Here is a 17,965-nt window from a genome sequence, read left to right on the forward strand (position 1 = left end):
CCCCTTCCAAGACCAAGTTAAAGATTTACACCTGTTCTTGACTATGATGTAACAAATAATTTAATGTGCAGACTGATTTATATTACAGAAAAATTGCTATTATCACCAGTATCTGGGAGCAAGATTTATTTGATCAAAGGGTTTGTCTTCAACCTGTTGGTTCAGTTTTTCTTTAAATACTTTAATCTGTGACCTGAACTATGGAGAAAAAATTGCACTATTTTAAGGCAAGGTCTAAAGCCTATTGGAACTGCACTTCAGGCATGTTGCCATTGTCTTCAGTAACCTTTGAATTGGAAATTTTGAATCTCTTTAATTGTACCAAGCTGATTTTAATTCTCACAGATAAGAAAGTTTTAGTATTTTTTGTTGCCTGATTTAGATTTACTCTTTCTTAATTATTAATTTTCAATAGACATCTGTTTAAATGATGCCAAGTGATCCCTTAGGAGTGAGTAGTACCGTTCTTGTTCTTTCAGTTGAGCTGCTTTGGATGGTTTCTTTCAGTGTATTTGGATTTTGTCATGCGTGGAGAACTGTGCATCTTTCACTGTGGCTGCTGTAGTGAATGCTGAGCAAACAATATCTTCTTTATAAGCAAGCAAAATAACGAAATACCAGACACAAAAAATATTAGTCTTTTAGCAAAATCAAATACTTGACATACATTTAATACGGTCTGTCTCTAAATATAAGAAGTCTACATGACCAGGAAAAATACAGCTGTTATAATGCGTGTAGGGTAAACTTCTCTGGATTTTGGATATGACAGCATTTTGTATACTGTTATGCGGTACAGGTCCCCTTTCTTCTGCCATCCTCTGCACACCTGTCTGGAGGTTATTTTGTAGGCTGTCTACTGCCTATTTGTCCTCAGTGACTCTAATTTTAAACATTGTTTCCCAAGTCTCAAACTGTCACTTCTGAACCATAAAAAGAAGTTACTGGAGTTAAAGGAGCAGCATTTTTTCCTAATAGGTCATGTAATAGGGCTTTAGATTTTGTGGTAGGTATTAGGTTTGGCCTGGAAAAAAGGACTGTTTACTTTCCAGCAGTCTTGATTCATGTCTGAGCAACAGAGGTATAGGTTAGAACAGTTCTGGGAATACATGTTTTTCAAAATTTTTGTTGCTATTAAAGGTACTTGGTGGAATTTTTTCTTAATCATCTTTTGATCTTCATTCTGCTCTGTAGGACAGAGAGGTGGAGTTTAACGTGCAGAATAAAACGCTAATTACCCAAAAAGAGCTTTGACTCAATTAGCTTATGGATGAATGGGGAAGGTTGATAACTTGGGAGTTTTGCCAAGTTAGCTATGCTTCGCTGACTGGAGGCAGCCTAAGACTTGTCAGAAATTTAAATGAAGTGGCATTTTGCTGAGCAGAAGATGAGAGGCCAGTGCCAGGCTGGGCTGGGCAGCTGGGGCAAGGGGCGAGGGAGGAGGTTGCTGGTACTGGTGAGGGGACGGCCATCCGACCTTTGTACTGGTGGTCACCGTGCTATGCCGGGAAACCGGGAAGCTCATTTGCTTAGGGCATGGCTTAGCAGCATTTCCAAAGGTATTCAGTTTCTGGGTTTGCCTGATGTCCACTGGAAGTTTGTCCCACAGGTCCATCCCCTTGAATCCAGAATGCTTAATTTGCCCCCTTCTCCCTGCTCCAGCCGAGTGACCTGCATTGTCCTAGAAGCCTGACTCTTTCATTGATTGACACGTGGTCTATAATATAATTAGGATGTAATCCATTGATTACTTTGAAAATTGGAATGAAAGCTGTAAGCTGATGTTGGAAGCTGGCTTGCAGGGAGCTGTAGCAGAGATTGTATAACAAGATCCTGGGAGAGGAGAGATGACGCAGAGCTCTGTGTTTAGGGCAGAGGCATGCTGTACTATGTATAGGTTCAAGCTAATTATGCCTGAACAAAACTGTATGTGTTTTTTTTCTACAATCTAATTGCCAACCTTCATTTTCATCTCCTACCAGTAGCCAGCAATTTCTTGTGTTCATCTGAGGGATTCAGAACATCTTTCAGTCATTGCAAATAACTCCTTATCGTGAAGCAAGTTAGACCATCCAAACTTTTGTCTTTGACTTCCATGTCAAAGGGGAAAAAAGGATTTTTATGGTGTGCCATTAGAAGCTACCCATTTGCTGGGTTAGAGTAACTCCTAAGGAGGGCAAACTTGTTGAGACTTGCTCTTACATACCTTAAATTGCTGATTGCTGCAGTAAAACACAATTTTTATGCCCTGGAGTGTAATTGTTTTTCATAAAATTATCTATAGTGATGCTACTTTATGTTATGACCCTGTCTCTGCTTGCAAGCTGAGCAGCCTGGAGCTTAGTTACTGTGTGCAAAGTCCACCTCTGGATTTCCATGTAGGAGGTCAGATCCGAGTCAGGACTCGGAGTAATTCAAGAACATGGTGTAGCTGCTGCTGTCTGTGATGGAGGACAGCACATTGCTGTTTCTCCTCTGCTTTCTGCTTTTGCATTCAGGAGCTTTGCCTTCCTGATCCACTTCTAAATAATATAACTGACATCACTTTTACTACTGCTTGCTATAGTATATATTTATATCCGGAGCTGACACAAAGGACGAAAGTAGAGGTTCTTTAGTAGTCTTGTAGGTCTGATTTAAAAACCTACTGCTCCTGAATATTTTTGGCTTTCTTTCACTAAGGTTTTCACTGTCCAGTCTGTGATTTTACAATATGAAGTGTTCAGCAGCAATACCACTTGTCTGTCTCCCCCCAACAGGATCCCTTCCTTTCCCTTGGTTTGTATTTGTGTTCTGCATCGTGTACTGGGACATGATCTCCAGGGCACAGCTGTCTTTAGGGCATCACCAGCCAACCCTTCCCAACCTTATCCAAATTCACTTCCCACATGGATATAACTTACATCTTGGCTACTTTGCCTAAGGAGACACAAACCATTCACTTTTGATGTGGCTGTATGTTCCAGAGAATGGGGTGGCAATGTCTGGGATTAATTTCAGGCACATTGCAGCCAAACATATAAAGGGAAGTATAGTTGAGCTATGTTTGCTAAATCCCAATACTATGTGACCAGACAGTGAGATGATTATCTGCTTTGTGTTAAGATGTGTTTTAGCATACACGCAGGGAGCTCTAAAGCTAACTCAAGGCAACACACCAAGAATAATTTAATTGCAATATTTTGCCTTTGCCCTTTTAAGACACTGTATTCTGGACTTTGTGGTAGAAACATATGTATAGCAGGAGTAGGCTCACCATTCTAGGTCCCTGAGTTTCTTCTGACTTAGATTCTGTTGCATGTGCTTGATTTAATTCCTGACTGGTAGAGCAGAAGACCAAGTGATTTAATGTTGCCCATTGCTCCTTGAAGAGTTTCTGCAAGCTAATGTGCTGTACTCATTTTACCCTGATGCTCTTGCAAACTGATGAACTTTTTGTAAAAATGATGATAAAAGCCACTGTGGCTTCTGCAGATACCTGACTTTGTCTTGGTCTGTGCTATGTGCTGCACAGTGTGAAATATTTTGTGCTATTTTGGAAGACCTGTGAGCTCTTTATAAACATGTTTTTGAATATAAGTATTTTACAAGTACTGTGGTTTGTTGCTTATCATGTGTAATGTCAGGGCGCTCTCCACCCTCTAAAACGTGCAGTGGGATGGAGTGACTTCCTTTACTTGGAGAAGTCTCATGCTGACTTGTACTTTCTTTAAGTATTATGACCGGAGTGACAGTGAGTTTTGGCTGTTTGTAGCACTTCACACTGAAAGGTCAGCTCTTCATCCTTGGAGCGTATACAAGCTTAGCTCTTTTTTATCTGTCTGTTTGTTTTTTTTTTTCTTTTCTATTTTCCTTAGTTAAAAAAAATCTCTCACATGCTTTGTTTTCACATGGAACAAAGTACTTCTCAAATGTAAGAAAAATCTGATATTCAGCACTTTCTATATGAGTTAACTGAAAACTTAATAAAGCATTCAGGGCTTCACAATAAGCTGTAACCTATTACAGATGTCTTTCTACTGTCTTCTAGGAATGAGTAGTAGATGTCTGTTAATGTACATTGTATAGTATGTAATGCATAGAATGTACATACATTGAAATTTTCAGAGTAATTAAACCTCCTTTTTTCTGTTATTTTCTGTATATCTGGAGATATTTAGCACCTTGGCTCATATCTCCTCTATTTCTACTTGTTCCCTGTAGGGAGTTTTTTGAGCTAGTGGCGATATTGACTTAATGGTCACTGTTCCCATCTGCTTGTTCTCACTCTCTGGTTTGTGCCTGTACAATTCTTCCTTTGGCATATGTTGAGCTAGAGAAGGGAGCAGGTATGTCTGAAATTGTGGTGTGTGTTGTAGGTTTTTTTTTTGTAGGAGTTTGGATTTTTTGTTGTTGTTGTTCTCTCATCTTTCTTACCGCCCAGCCATGGTCAGCTGAACAGGTATAGGGCTGAAAACAATTTTCCATATTTGGTATCGAAGAGAAAGGTGAATTGAACATTGCATGGAATCTGCGTGCTGGTCTCGTAGATGTATGCTGATGTCTCTTAGAGAAAGTGAGAACGTTTTACAGCAAGGTAAGAGGCTTTTCCTGAGGCAGGGGAAATGCTAGAATGCTTCTCCCTATATTTTGCTACAGGGTGTGCTGTATCTGAGGTGCCTTCATGCATGTGAAGGGACGGAGTTTCAGGGAGGATAGTTGTGAGAAATGATTTGGAGTCGTTCCACATGAAAGAACCTCTGAAGTGGATTACAGTGAAGTACAAAGGTTGTTTTTATAGTGTTTTTTTCAGCTGGCAATGACAAGTTATATTATGAAAGCTCCTAAGTGATGTGAGTTCCTAATTCCAATTTCTCAAAAGTGACTTGGCATCTTTAATTACATAGGCATTCTTGGTGATTGCACCTACTGTATAACATAGATAAGTCTCAGCGTGGTGTGTGCTGGTATCTGGAGGACCTCCTTATGAATGAGCAGAATGGAGTGGGTTCTGGTAATTATGAACTGCTTAGAATCATTAAGTTGGTATTTACTTATGTGTCTTATATAAACCTCCATTTCATCATGCTGATGCTTTTTTTTTTTGTCATCTTGCATATGATTCGTCCGTTAATGGGTAATCATAGTAAAAAGTATTGAAGATGGAAAGAAATACATCACTGTTTTCACTTGAAAGCTGAAATGCCTGGAGGGCTGACGTCACAGAGCTATACTTTTCATGGCATTAGCAGGTTTAAAAAGCTGTCTGATTCCACACTCAGCAAGCAGCAGATTTGTGGCACACACTTTCCTGAATAAGTGTGCAAACAGCTGGCAATGCGCCTCTTAAATGTGGCTGGGTTTGGATTTCACAAATAGCTTTTTCAGTAAGATCCTGACATTTGTATATTTTCTCAGTGTTGAAAGGATTATAATGCCAGGATTATATCGGTGTCGGCTTAGCTTTCTGTAAGAAACCCTTTTGCTTCCTGAAGGAGACCAGTCCCATTCAACACTGCAGCCAGCAGTCAGTTTGCGAGGAGGCAGAAAAAAGTTCTTTTGGGAATACAGTATTATTAAACTTGTCCGATCCTCAGGACTTCACAAAGAAGGCATTTACTAAAGCATGTACTAAGAGCAGAAAGAAGAATAATGGTAAACCAAATTACTGAAAATGGCAAAGAGCTGTTGCTAAAGGGTAAGTACTTCATGTTGATATTAATACCTGCAAAGGATTATAGTGTTCTGAAACTATCAGTGTATCTTAACTAAAGAACAAAATCATTGTGCTTTCTGAAACACAGGATTATTAAATTGCTAAATCCTTTGAGTTGTGTAGTGTCAGTAAACTCAATTGGTAAAGCTGTTCTCTAATCTAGTTTTGCAAAGTACAGTAGAAGTTTGATAGTAACTTCACACGTGTTTATCTAGGGATGAATCAAAGATCTGTGCTTAATCGTACACTTAATTCTGTACTCTGGTGCAGCCTAACCATTGCGTAGGTTGTTGTCTGGGAAAGCTTTGGCTCTTTCTTTCATGCAGAACACTAGCAAATGCAGCTTTCAGAACTCTGAACTGTTTCAGAGGAACTAATATATTATCAACAATAGAGCTTTTTAGTTTACTTTTTGGTAAAGCTGTGCTTTTTTTGTGTCACTTTTGTAGATGCCAAAGCTGTTGCTGATTATAAATATGTACATGGCATCTGCGGCGTAGTGTGTAATGAATTTTAAGAAGCACACCTTTACTTGTTGGGTAAAATTGGGTAAACTTAAGGACAGTGTCGGTTTAACAGTGAAGCAAATGATGTTATGTATTAGTCTTAAAATGATGAATGAACATGCTATATTCTTAAAATACCCATGAATGGCAATAGTTTGGCCTTAAGCCGCAGTTTCTGATGGAAGCGTGCGTCTGGGTCTGGCATGTGAGAGTTCAGTGTTGTCGGTGTAACATATAGTTTGAGCCTGTTTGAAGTACAGAGGATCTCTTTGCTCCTTAAAAGCTATCCAGGTAAAGATCTGTCCTTTCATTCTGCTACTCTTTCCTCTCATACAGCCTTATTGTTGCATGGGTTGTTATCTAGTGCAACTTTGGCCTTTATTTTAACAAAATACTGGGTCAGTCTGGAATTTACAGCTCATGCTGTCTGCCACCTTCAGTGAAAAAGACCTGGTAGCCCAAGGTCGTAAGTGAACTGGCATTAACAGATTTCAGTTAGTTATTTCATTACCAATGCCTAGTTTGTAGTGTGAATTGAGTTTTATCTAACTAGATGCAATGTTACTTATTTCCTGTGTCTCCTATTTCTGATATAAATATACTCCTGATGAAAAAACCCAACCAACCAAACAAAAAAAACCCTACCAAAAACACCCCACCACCACCCACAAGAACTTAGTAAAGTTTTCAAAATATTTTGAGAACTTTTTTTTCTGACCTTGGAATGTTACTATCAGTCTTTTGCCACTGCAAAATAATGAAATTCTCATTTTCAGTTTTGAAAAACCTGAAAGTTAAATCTTAAATCATAAATTTCTGTTTTTGCATGAAAAAAGTGCTTTGGATAATATTGACTATTTTGTAGCTAAAGTGAAAATAAGTACTCCTCATTATCAGTTTGTGATGTCAGCTGCCTGTTCTGCTGCCATAAATGAGTTTGTAGTCAGAGTTTTCATTTTAGAAATGCTTCATGTTTCTGGCTAGCTGTGTGTGTTGTCCATGGAGAAACAAACATTTCTAAAAGGCTGTCTTTTTAAAATTATTATTATTTTTAAGTAAGATCTCTACTTTGGACTGTACTGACATTGGATTGGGATTTTTACTAAGCAGTTGAAAGGGAGTCATTTAAGAAAAGAAGCAATATCTGATTTCTGTTTATGAAATTTATAGGTAATGATCTCTGCCGAAATATAATTGTAAATGGAATAATTTGTTATAGTCTCCTGAATGAAACAAGAAAGAGGTTTCATAACACTCCTGAGAATGAATAAGAGTTTCGTTTAGCCCAGCCACGTGTGAGGAGCCACATAAATAAAGTATATAAGCAGATTTTGGAATGTATTTGAAATGAAATTTTCATCTACATGTTTCTTAGGTTATCTTCATATGACAGTCTTTTGATACACTTCAACAATACTCTTGAGTGCTTTGCTGCTGAAATGTGGAGATATTGGTGTTCTTTAGCTACTAGGAAAGGCCAGGAAACTTGTTTAGGGTTTTCTGTTCTTCAACAATACTCAGTTCTGCAAAACTTCACTGCTGGTGGAGGATGAGTAGAATGCTATCTGAACATAGCACAGCCTTTTGGAGGGAACCAAGTTTTATCTCACAATACAAGTGCTTGGGAAAGTCGTATCATTGTTAACATCTGGAAAATGCTTTCTCAAGAACTGTGTTCAAAGTTTCTTTTGTAGAAGCAAACAAACCAAAACCCCAAAGTGTAATAAAAATGGACATGGTCAGCTTTTTACATTAAAACTTTATCCTTAAGGCTGTGAAGAAATGTCTTCAAAAATAATGTTGTGACTAATAAAATTACCTGATTATGCAAGGAGGAAATATTCTACCTGAACATAATTTCTCTTTGCAGCAATCCCATTGTTTTTTTTTACTGTAGAATACCTATCTTGGGTGTATTCATTTGCTTCTAGGTCTTGTGAGAACAGTAAGTGTAGCAAACCTATTTTGTTTTTGTGGTCAAAAAATCAAACTGAACTCTGGCCTAATTACCAGTAGTGTAGAAATTTGCAGAAGATCTTGGCACATGAAAATCTGGAAAAGCATAAATAAACTGGAACAGAACTGACTTGCTTTCCAAAGTGGGATAAATTTTGCATACCTTAAACCATCTATAAATGAGGTTTTTATTTAAGTTAGGTTCTCTTTAGAGGTAATTTGCAGCATGCCAAGATGCGTGTACACAAGAGGCACTCCAGGGATCAGCTGTTTGAGCCTTCTCTTTCTGAGTAAAAAGCGAGCCTCCATGATTAGTTGAATATAACTGCCTGCTGTTTAGATAGCTGAAATTAGGTTAAAAGAAGTCCACACCAAGTGCTTGGGTATCAACTCTAATATCTAATCTTAGATTCCAGTGTTATTTGTAAATGGAATATTAAAAATATGAATGATTTTTTTTATTATTAAAAAAAAGTCTAAGATTCAGTAATGTTCTTTGTGTGTGAAAATGGTTCAGTTTGTGTCCCTAGCTATCACAGGCTTTGTGGCCAGTGACGCTTGTAAAATAGTGTCTGAACAACAGAAAAAAATGGTGTTAGCTGCTATTCAATATGTATTTCATTTACTTTTTTTTTTTTACTGTGGCGTACACATACGAGTCTGTGCATACATGGTACAATTACAAGTGAGATATTAGCTCTTGTGCTGTTCTAGAAATTAAATTACGTTGAGGGGAGGAGTGTTGGGCTGTCCTTTGAGCTGGTTTTCTAGTAAATATCTGCTGTTTGTCGGTTACAAAGAGGTAAATAAACCAATGGGTTTCTTTCTGTCAAGCCTAGCATTTCAGTTGTAACTCTGATTTGCGCTCTAATTCACGCTAAAATTCTTTGAAGAAATTTAGCCCCTCAGTTAAGGTTTAGCTCTTGATATTTCAGGCAGGAAGGATTATGGCAACTCTGCGTGCCATCGTCACAGGTCGTAGCCATATCTGGAGCTTTGTCCAGCTTGCCTGCCTAGCAAAGCATGTCTGAGAGTCTGTGCGTTGCTCTTGAGATACCATGAGCGTTGTGTATGTGCCTCTACCAACTTGCATTTAATGAGCTCAGATACATGCATGTAAAAGCACAGTGGCATAAGTTTGTTATCAAAGTTCAGCCCTCTTGGGAATATATATATGTATATTTAATGTTTTAAGCCTTACTGCAGCTTAATTAGCATTACTATATTTTTCACTTCTCCTGTTATCTGTGCTGGCTAGACTAAAGCTAGTCAGACTATGTCCATCCGTGCCCTCAGCATGCCTTAACTTGTCAGGTAGATAGAGCCTCCGTAACAGCTAGGTGAGTGTCTCTGAGTTAGTCATGTCCAAAATGAAAGATCTGAAGTTGTTTTAAGATTAATTTCCACTTATTGAACTGAACAATGATGAAGTAGGGGAGTGGTGGTTTTCTTTAAGGGAGTTCAAAAACTGACAATAGAGGAGAATAAAACCTCGACAGGTAGAGTCATGCAGCCGTTCCTGCCACCTTCTCACAGGGATGATTATTCTTTTAGTAGTCTGGCTGAGTAGACTTCATCACTGTGAAGCTTCCTGGTCTTTCTTTACGATAGTCTCTCTGTGCCCAATTGTTCAGCTTTCATTTATCCTCACTAATCTGTCTGTCTTGTAGTTACTTTCATGTATGTGTTTTGTCTAGTTCTTTTTAAATTCTGCTTTTCATCCCTGGGTTACTAAAGAAAACAGAATGGCTTGCACGAAAGACTTGCACTCAGCGTGCTCAAGCAGTGAAACTGTGTCTCTCTGGCCTAATGCCCTTCCAGAAGGAACGCAGTAAGGTGAATGCTGTCCTCTGTGTTAATCTCTCTCTCTCTCTCTCAAGACAGCGTAAACCTTTTGGAGAAGAACAAAATAAAACCAGTCAGTAGAATATCTGCTACAGTTTTGCCACAGTGTTTTTTCTTGGCAATGAGATAAAAGTTAGGCAAAAGTTTGGACATCCATTTATTGCTTTTATTCTGTCTCCTGTGCTTGTGTGTTTGCGTGTATGGGAGTATGCGCACTTAGGATTTTTAGGTTTTGTTCCATGGACCATCTTTGGTCCATCTTACGGAGCTCAGGTGATCCACGTGATGATGAACCTTGTTCTACAGACCTGTGTCCATACCTGAGTAGGGGAGCTCTAAAAACTTCAGAGAACTATGGTAGAGATGTTTAGATAAACTGTATAATTGTAGTGGTGGCTGCAAATAGAATTATTTGGTTTAGAAGAGAACTGGTAGCATTCAGAAATAAAATGCCTTAATTATTGGAAGATAACGAAGACTGAGAAGCAATGAAACAAGTGAAGAGGAAACATTAACCTACTTGGAATATAGCTTCCCTGCTTCAAAAATTGAGATTAATTAGGGACTAAGACAAATAAATTATTCTCTGTTGCAGACTATATAGCTTCCTCTTTAAGAAATGTTCCTTGCAAAACAATCTTGCATGATGAAACCTAACACCACATAGCCACTGTCCAAGACCAAAGACTTGGTAACTAAGAATGTTGAAAACTGTACGCATGTCACAAGATGGTGCTTGCCCAGGAGACTTCACGCGTCAGAATGTAAACTGTCCTCATGTGAAGCTGGGGCAAGAATTCCCCGGAGTAGCCTTCCGAGGTCATCTCTGCTCTCTTCCAAAACTGATGGAGATAACAAGCTCTTCTCATGCAAGTAAGTGTCTTTGAAGCTGCTGGTACTGCTCATTGGCAGACGGACTATACTAGACAAAGTTCTTATCGCAGAACATATTATATACTGTGCTGCAGCCCGTTCTGTTCTGTTTTGTCAAGTTACATTTGTGATTCTTGTTGAGGAAATGGTCATCTGCCATAGGTTTTGCTCATGGAATTGGAAACGGAATACGGAAAGAGAGAAAATGAGATGAACACTTTGATATTGTGATTTAGGACGTGTCTGAAAAGTAGAGATTGCACCAAATGTGCAACTGTGGGGAAGGTGATTTTGGCTATCATTTAATTAGCTGTATTTGACTTAGCAATGCAGTACTCTTCTTGGATTGGCACGTATCTCTGTGGCAACCAGTTGTACATATTGGTGAAATTAAAATAGGGTATCATTGTAAAGAACTTGAATATAAACTTGTACTCTTTTGCTTCCTGTTGAAAGTGTACAGTGTTTGAGAGGGGGGGTTAATGTTTCATTGGATCAGTAGAATCATGCTGTTTGAAAGTTCACTTTTATTTTTGCATTGTCTGCAGTAATTCATAATCTGTATATACAGTGTTGTGAATGTGGTAAAAAGCCATCTGTATTTCTCTATCATCTGAACTTTTCCATCGGAAGAAAAATGTGCCCTAGCAATTGCAAAAACAGTACTCTATTTCCAATCAGTAGTTCTACCGATTTTTCTGTTGCAGTTTGCTTTGTTTGGGCTTCCTGTGTGCAGGAAGATCTATAACGCAAGCACACCGAGGGCTCAAATTCAGAGGGAAAGTCTAATGGGAAGGAATCGGGTGATGCTTGAAAATGCAAATGGAGAACCGGGGCGGGGGGGGGGGGGGGGGAGCTGGAAGCTCTTTTTGAGAGAGATTGCTTTTGAAGAGACCAATTGTGAAAAATTTATTGGAGGTAAAATGAAGATGCATCTAAAAAATAATGCCTGTTAACTTGAAGATCCATGTTAAGTCAATGGTCTTTGTCAGGCTCAGAGAGATGGTATGAAGTAATCTTTCTTAACTAAGGGTAGGTTATACCAATGACGGTAATCAGAGGCTTGGCGTTTTGAAAGAGCAAAACAATTGTCATCTTACATAAAAATCTGAGATTGAATGTATGAGTTATCTTGACAACAGTGTGATTTTATACATAAAAAGGGTGAGAGTTTCTGTAGGCGTTACAAGTACGGGAACGCCCATTGTACTTTTTTGAGACAGTGGTAAGCTGCATCTGTAAGGTAAGGTTCCTGATGGAAGAACAAGGGGAACTAAGACAGCAAAGAATTGATTTAAACATCACTCAGTGATTTAAAAAAAAAAAAAAGTTTGATTTCTTCCAAACATTCAGTTAGCAGAGCTAGTATATAGGAAATGAGAAAACAAAACAAAGCTACTCATGACCTTGCTGTGTTTCGTAAGTGTAGTGATGAGGAGATACTGCAGAGACCAAAGTCTTGAAGAATCAAGTAGACTGTGTTTCTGTTGATGTTGTCATTATCATTTGCACCCGTGTCCAGTTTAATGAGTAAAACCTATATGGCAGATAACTCCATTTTCTCAGCAAAAATCGCAAACGTACTTAAACCGCAATAGGACAGAATGGACTGCAGCACAGCTTCCAATACATACTGCAGCAAAATTGATCTTGTATACGCCTTCTGCCAATATAGACATAACAAATACAGCAAGCAAGTAGATTTTGCAGATTTTTGGTAAATATTTACCTTTGCTGAAGTTGATAAACATTTTATTTTGATGCTGTGTTGCTAAGCTTACTGATATTTTTCTAGCTGTGTGAAAAATTCTACCATGTACAGCAACGTAAACACCTGTTACATCTAGGTGGGGTCAGCAAATAAGCCTAGCCCACTTGTGCAAGGCAGCTGCTAATTAACGTTTTGGTGTTAGAGCCCTGAGAAAAGCAATAGGCACGTAGACACAGCAGACTGCTCTCTACAAATATTTTTGGTCAGCTAGGTGTTTACTTCCAGAAGCTTAAAAAGACCTCTGTTGTTTGTGAATATTGTTTTGTTCAAAGCACCTGTGAGCAATTTCCAGCAAATTGTGCTGCTTTCCATGCATCCCTTCCCCTCAGTAGGAATAGTACTGAACTGTCTCATAATTTTTTTTGCTTATAGCAATTACTTTTGTAACGGTGTGGTACATGCTGATCACTGTATGTAGGGGAGGAGTCATCTATTTCCCTGTTATGTTCATTGTGTAAGTTGATTCAGATTTCAAAATGCAGAGATACTTTCACTTCAATTATATTAAAATAATTTAGTGCAGCCTTGTTGAATTGATTACCTTAATCATTGAAAATATGCACCAAAAATCCATCTGTTTAATCTCCTGCTTCTTATGTATTCAGTGTACAATGCTTCTTTAACTTGCAGTATTTTCATTTGAGATAATCAGTTTTTTCTTTCATTTTCAACTTCTTTAGTGGTTACTTTTTTGTAAATAGAAAAAAAAAAGTATTCCTTGGATTGATCGTTTCTTAAGGAGATACTGTTGGAAATCTCTTTAGTATGTATTGGCTGGAAGAGCAGGGAGTGAAGAGTTACAGGCAAAAGAGAGGAATTTTTGTTTGTCAAGCGGAGTGTAATGGGAGCCACAGATCTGAGAACTTCTGAACTGTCTTTTCACTTGTCACGGTTCTATATAGGAAATAGTTATAAAAGGGAAAATGAGAGAATAAAGGCACAGATAGCATTGTAGTTGTGACCCTACTTGTAAATTTTACTTTGAGGTGACTTTTTATTCTATTTTAATGAGAACGGCGGAGTAGAAATAGAAATAACTCTATCTTGAGAGTAACACCTGTGATACTGATAACATTGCATAACATCAGATACTAAAAAGAAACAGATTTAATTGACCAAACAAGTTTATTCCCTATGGTTGTTGTCAAGGTTACAAAGTCTGTCTTTCTGCTCTTACCAAAACCTGCTGCTTTTTTTCTTTGCAGGTCATGGCAACCATAAAGAAAACAGTCCTTTCCTGAACAGTTCAGAAGCTGGCAAGGGAGGTGATTACTATGACAGAAATCTGGCCTTGTTTGAGGTAATTTCTAGCTGTTTTTCACACTTCTAATGTGATTTGCGATCTTTCAAGGTGGGAGGGATCGAGCGCATCGTATTAAGTGGAAGACAAAGCATTGCAAAGGTCCAGGCAGTGGGTCGGTACCTAACTCTCGCTGCATGGCAAACCTGAGAGCCATTGGTGTGTTTAGACGTGTGTCTGCAAAGTAGCAAAATATAATGGTAGCAGAGGTGACATGAATAATTTACATAGTGAAGCTGTGGCACTGTGGGCTAATCAGTGTGGAAAATGAGCATGGGCTGATTTACCGTGTTGAGAAGGACCATGTTATTCTGTAAGAGAGTGCCTAAATTCAGGTACTCATATTAGCCTGGGTATCCTGCGTTACAGCTGCAGTATATCAGTAATACCAGTTTCTCCCCCACATGCTTTTTTGTGGGTGTATGTCTGTTGTCTGAGGTACCAGTAGGCAGAGAAATCCTGTGTGATGAAAAAGCTCAGACGTTATGACCACTCGGGACTGTGAGGCAGAGACGTGTGGGTGTTCCCTTGTGGAAGTAAGGAGGACCAGACTCTCATGCAGGAGGCCAGTTGGAGCCACACCAACTCCAGCAGAATCCTCCTCCACATCCTCACCTCACTGGCACTGCATTAACTGCAAATATATCATGATGTGCTAAGATCAAGTTTCTAAAAAATGTTTTCAGAAGCTCAGGTGCTGGGGAGTGGTGCGGAGAGTCTTTGTATGGCTCTGCAGCTGCTTTCCAGCTGCGCTTCCGAGTTACAGCTTCACAGCAATACTGGCAACATGCACCCAGTGTTTCCCGTTCTGGGAACTCGGTGTGGGGCAGCCTGAGCTGGCTTTACACCCCGCCAGGCTGGCGCCTGCAGAGTTCAACTGTGTGGCATAGAGCCTGGACAAGTATAACTAACTGCTGCTCGATAGGAACTCACCGTGGAAATGCTATAACCATGTTTGCAGGCAGTGTGCTGGAGCTAAAAGACTTTGAAGCATGCTCCCAGCTGTGGTGTCTCCTCCCTCCAAGGCATGGTAAATCTGTGATCAGCATAAACTCACTTGCGGATCGTGAAGAGTTGGCCAGTGGTGGCATGGCTGTACCGCACCAGGGCTGCAGGCTCTTTCTGTGGTACGGAGGAGGATGAGGAGCAGGTAGCGTCCCAAAGGCCATGCTGCTCGACTGAACAGGAAGCATGTGTTGCCTCAGCCTCTTTCTGGAAGGAATCATAATCAGGTTTTTAAAGATGTGAACTGCAGATGAGATCAGAGGAAGGAATAAGAAAAGGGACATTTGGGGTCAGTTTCTGCCATCAGGTACAAAGCACGTACTGCTACTGATCCTCCCAGAAACTGTTCGTATGAAGATACGATAAAACTCCACACAGTGAAATCTTTCTTAATCGTTTTTTATTTCTTGCGTAGAAAGTTTTTTCTCTTTACCATGCATGACGTACTGTGCAATTAGACATGTAAGACATTTTAATTTCAAAGAGAAAGGGGAAGTGAATGATTTTGTTCTGATTTTTTTTCTTTTTTTTTCCCCTTGAACTTACTTTCAGAAACAGAAGTTGGATGGGATGAATGTAAAGGTCTGAGGCCTCCGTATGTGTGGCTTTTGGGATTTTTATCTAGATCCACATAAATTAGATTGCATAGTTTGAAAAATGTAATAAAATTATCAGAGTGCATGCATGCCTACAGTGACTGGAGTTTAATCATTAAATCTCTGATTTATTTGGCAACTTGACCGTTTTGAAAGTATATCTGTTGATGTAAGCTGACATTAGAGATACATGCAAGTTACACGTCCATTTTCTTGCAGTCCCAAGGCTCAGGTTTCTTCTTATTGCTGTAATTCATGTTTTTCAGCACCTAAGGAGAAGGGTGCAGACCTGTTGGCATAGCCTTTTCCTGTCATGTTTGCCCTCCTTTCAGAAAATTAAATCCTCTCATCAGTGTTTCGGGCACAATGAAATAGTCTGTCATTCCCTGGATGATTTTCCTGGTGTGTTCCCTGGCAGCCTTGGGCATGTCAAGGAAAGCGTGACCCCAGCCACTCTCCATAAATGCTGTGAATTGCAGAAGTTGACTAGTTGTCTTCTTCCACAGGAAGAACTTGATATACGACCAAAAGTGTCATCTCTGCTTGGCAAGTTGGTCAACTACACAAATCTTACCCAAGGTGTTAAGGAACATGAAGAAGCAGAAAGTACTGATGGCTCGAAGAAGAAAGTATCAAAAGTAAGTAAAGATTCCCTCCATGGCCAGCTGATGATGGGGATGATTCCCTATGTGATTTTTGGGGAGCTGGACTCCTTTCTGATTTATCTTAACCTCTGTCAGGAGCCATGACAGGGTTGCAAAGAAATAACATAGAACTCTGTAGGTAACCAAATGTTACCAAAGAATTGGGGCAGATGAAGTGGTTAAGCACTGTGCACTATAGTGCAGTTACGTTCACTTGGTATGGATTTAGATAAGGAGGATAGGCTTTTAGCAGTGAATCGAATAAACAACAGAACAACACCCCCAGCTTTTTCCTAGTGCTGCTTTAGCTGCCCATCAGTATCTGACACATCTCTACAAGCCTGGCAGGTATGACACAAGACTTGCAGGAGACAACACCCTCCTGGAGTGGTGGGTGGAGGTTGGATTGGACACCCTGCGGCAGCTCAAGTGTCATTCTGGTGTTAGGCACTTGGGCAACTGAATTGTGCCCCAAAGGATCTGCATTTAGAGGGTTAGCCCATTTGGGCTGGCCTTGTAATAACTAGGTGGGGTTTGATTGTTGGTAGTTAGATCTCTATCAGGAGGGCTGTGCTCTAACTGCTCTTCTTAGTGCTCTGGCAGTCAGGTAAGTGTTTCAGTTAGTGCTAAACCCTCAAGTGGTATGGTTGCATTTTATGGCACTTGCAGGCCTGCCAGTTTGCTTGCAAATTTTGTCAAAGGAAAGTTTTCCAAAAACTAAGATAGCACTTGAATTCTACAGTTTTTATAGTACTGCCCTAAAGTTTGAGCCATTTTGAGGAAGAGATGGCAGTGATAATGTTGAAAAACAGCACATTGTTCTCAAAGAGAATGCATGTTACTCCCTGTTGAAAGCCGGATTCTAGCTCCCTTACTCACACTCCAGTTCCTTACTCTGCACAGTTTTACACTGGGGTTAACAAAGTTGTTTAGTCAACATGAAGCTTAAAATTCGATTTTATCTGAGACCACATGCACTAAAGTGCTGTAATATTGTGGTCAATATGACATCATTGCAAGACTGAGTGAAGGTTGTCTGGGTGCAGTAACTGTGTTCTGGTACTATAAGCTTACATCAAAAAAGTAATTTAAACATTTTAACTGTGAATTTCTTTTGTGTGGTACTTGGTGTTATGCTAATTGCTGAGTCTGTCCAACGTTTTTACCTTTGCATTACTAATATGAAATGCCAGCTGTATCTCTGTTTTAGCATGCTTTTGGTGGGAATAATATCAGGCATCAACTGTTAACATGGGGTTATTGCATAATCTAAAATAATTTTCAGCCTCTTCCTATTAAAAGCAGATCGATTGTTACCCTAACAAAGACAGAATGGAGTGGGATACAATAGGTACAGTCCTTACTATTTTGAGGAAGTTCTGATCACTTTTGCTGTTTATTTCCTTATTAATTGCCTGACCAGAATACCAGGGTAAGATGCAGTCTGATCTGAAAGCTAGTCACTTACTTCCATGTTGGAAAAAGAATTGTGAGATTTTGGTGGTGGGTCTGTAGATAAAGTTGGTTAAAGCAAATGCGGTATAGCTTCACAAGGTAAAAATGGGGCAGATAACAGGAAACTGAGCAGTTGTTTTAAATCCCTGGTAGAGTAGCATGTGAGGTTTGGTGTTAATGTTCCTACATCTAGGTATGATTGATGTAAACGCTTATTTTCAAAGTGTTTACTGCCATAAAAAAGGACTCTTGTCCTTGTTAAAGCTATGCTTCTGTGGTAAAATAGAGTTTGAGCTTAATACCCAGGTTGTTCTGAATT

The 17,965-nt window shown here is 39.3% G+C and overlaps 1 protein-coding gene across 11 annotated transcripts in view; it reads left to right on the forward strand.

Annotated features, from left to right (window-relative positions):
• The window catches only part of SLC12A4 (solute carrier family 12 member 4), a 64,262-nt gene that overhangs the window by 16,793 nt on the left and 29,504 nt on the right, over positions 1 to 17,965 (forward strand). For 6 of the 11 annotated variants that reach the window (XR_015700308.1, XR_015700307.1, XR_015700306.1 and 3 more), the window contains exons 2-3: positions 13,852 to 13,946; positions 16,054 to 16,185. Coding sequence is in view for 6 of the 11 variants with exons in the window: in XM_087738632.1 (XP_087594758.1) it covers positions 13,852 to 13,946; positions 16,054 to 16,185 (227 nt within the window). In the remaining 5 variants the exon portion in view is untranslated. Of the gene's footprint in view, positions 1 to 5,539; positions 5,678 to 10,597; positions 10,876 to 13,851; positions 13,947 to 16,053; positions 16,186 to 17,965 lie in introns of those variants that run through there. The other 5 variants (XM_087738634.1, XM_087738633.1, XM_087738635.1 and 2 more) reach the window with 2 other exon arrangements.

The sequence above is a fragment of the Nipponia nippon genome, unplaced genomic scaffold, assembly GCF_047370975.1.
Source record: "Nipponia nippon isolate SJK-2023a ecotype South Korea unplaced genomic scaffold, ASM4737097v1 scaffold_7, whole genome shotgun sequence".
In the NCBI taxonomy this organism is placed as follows: Eukaryota; Metazoa; Chordata; class Aves; order Pelecaniformes; family Threskiornithidae; genus Nipponia; species Nipponia nippon.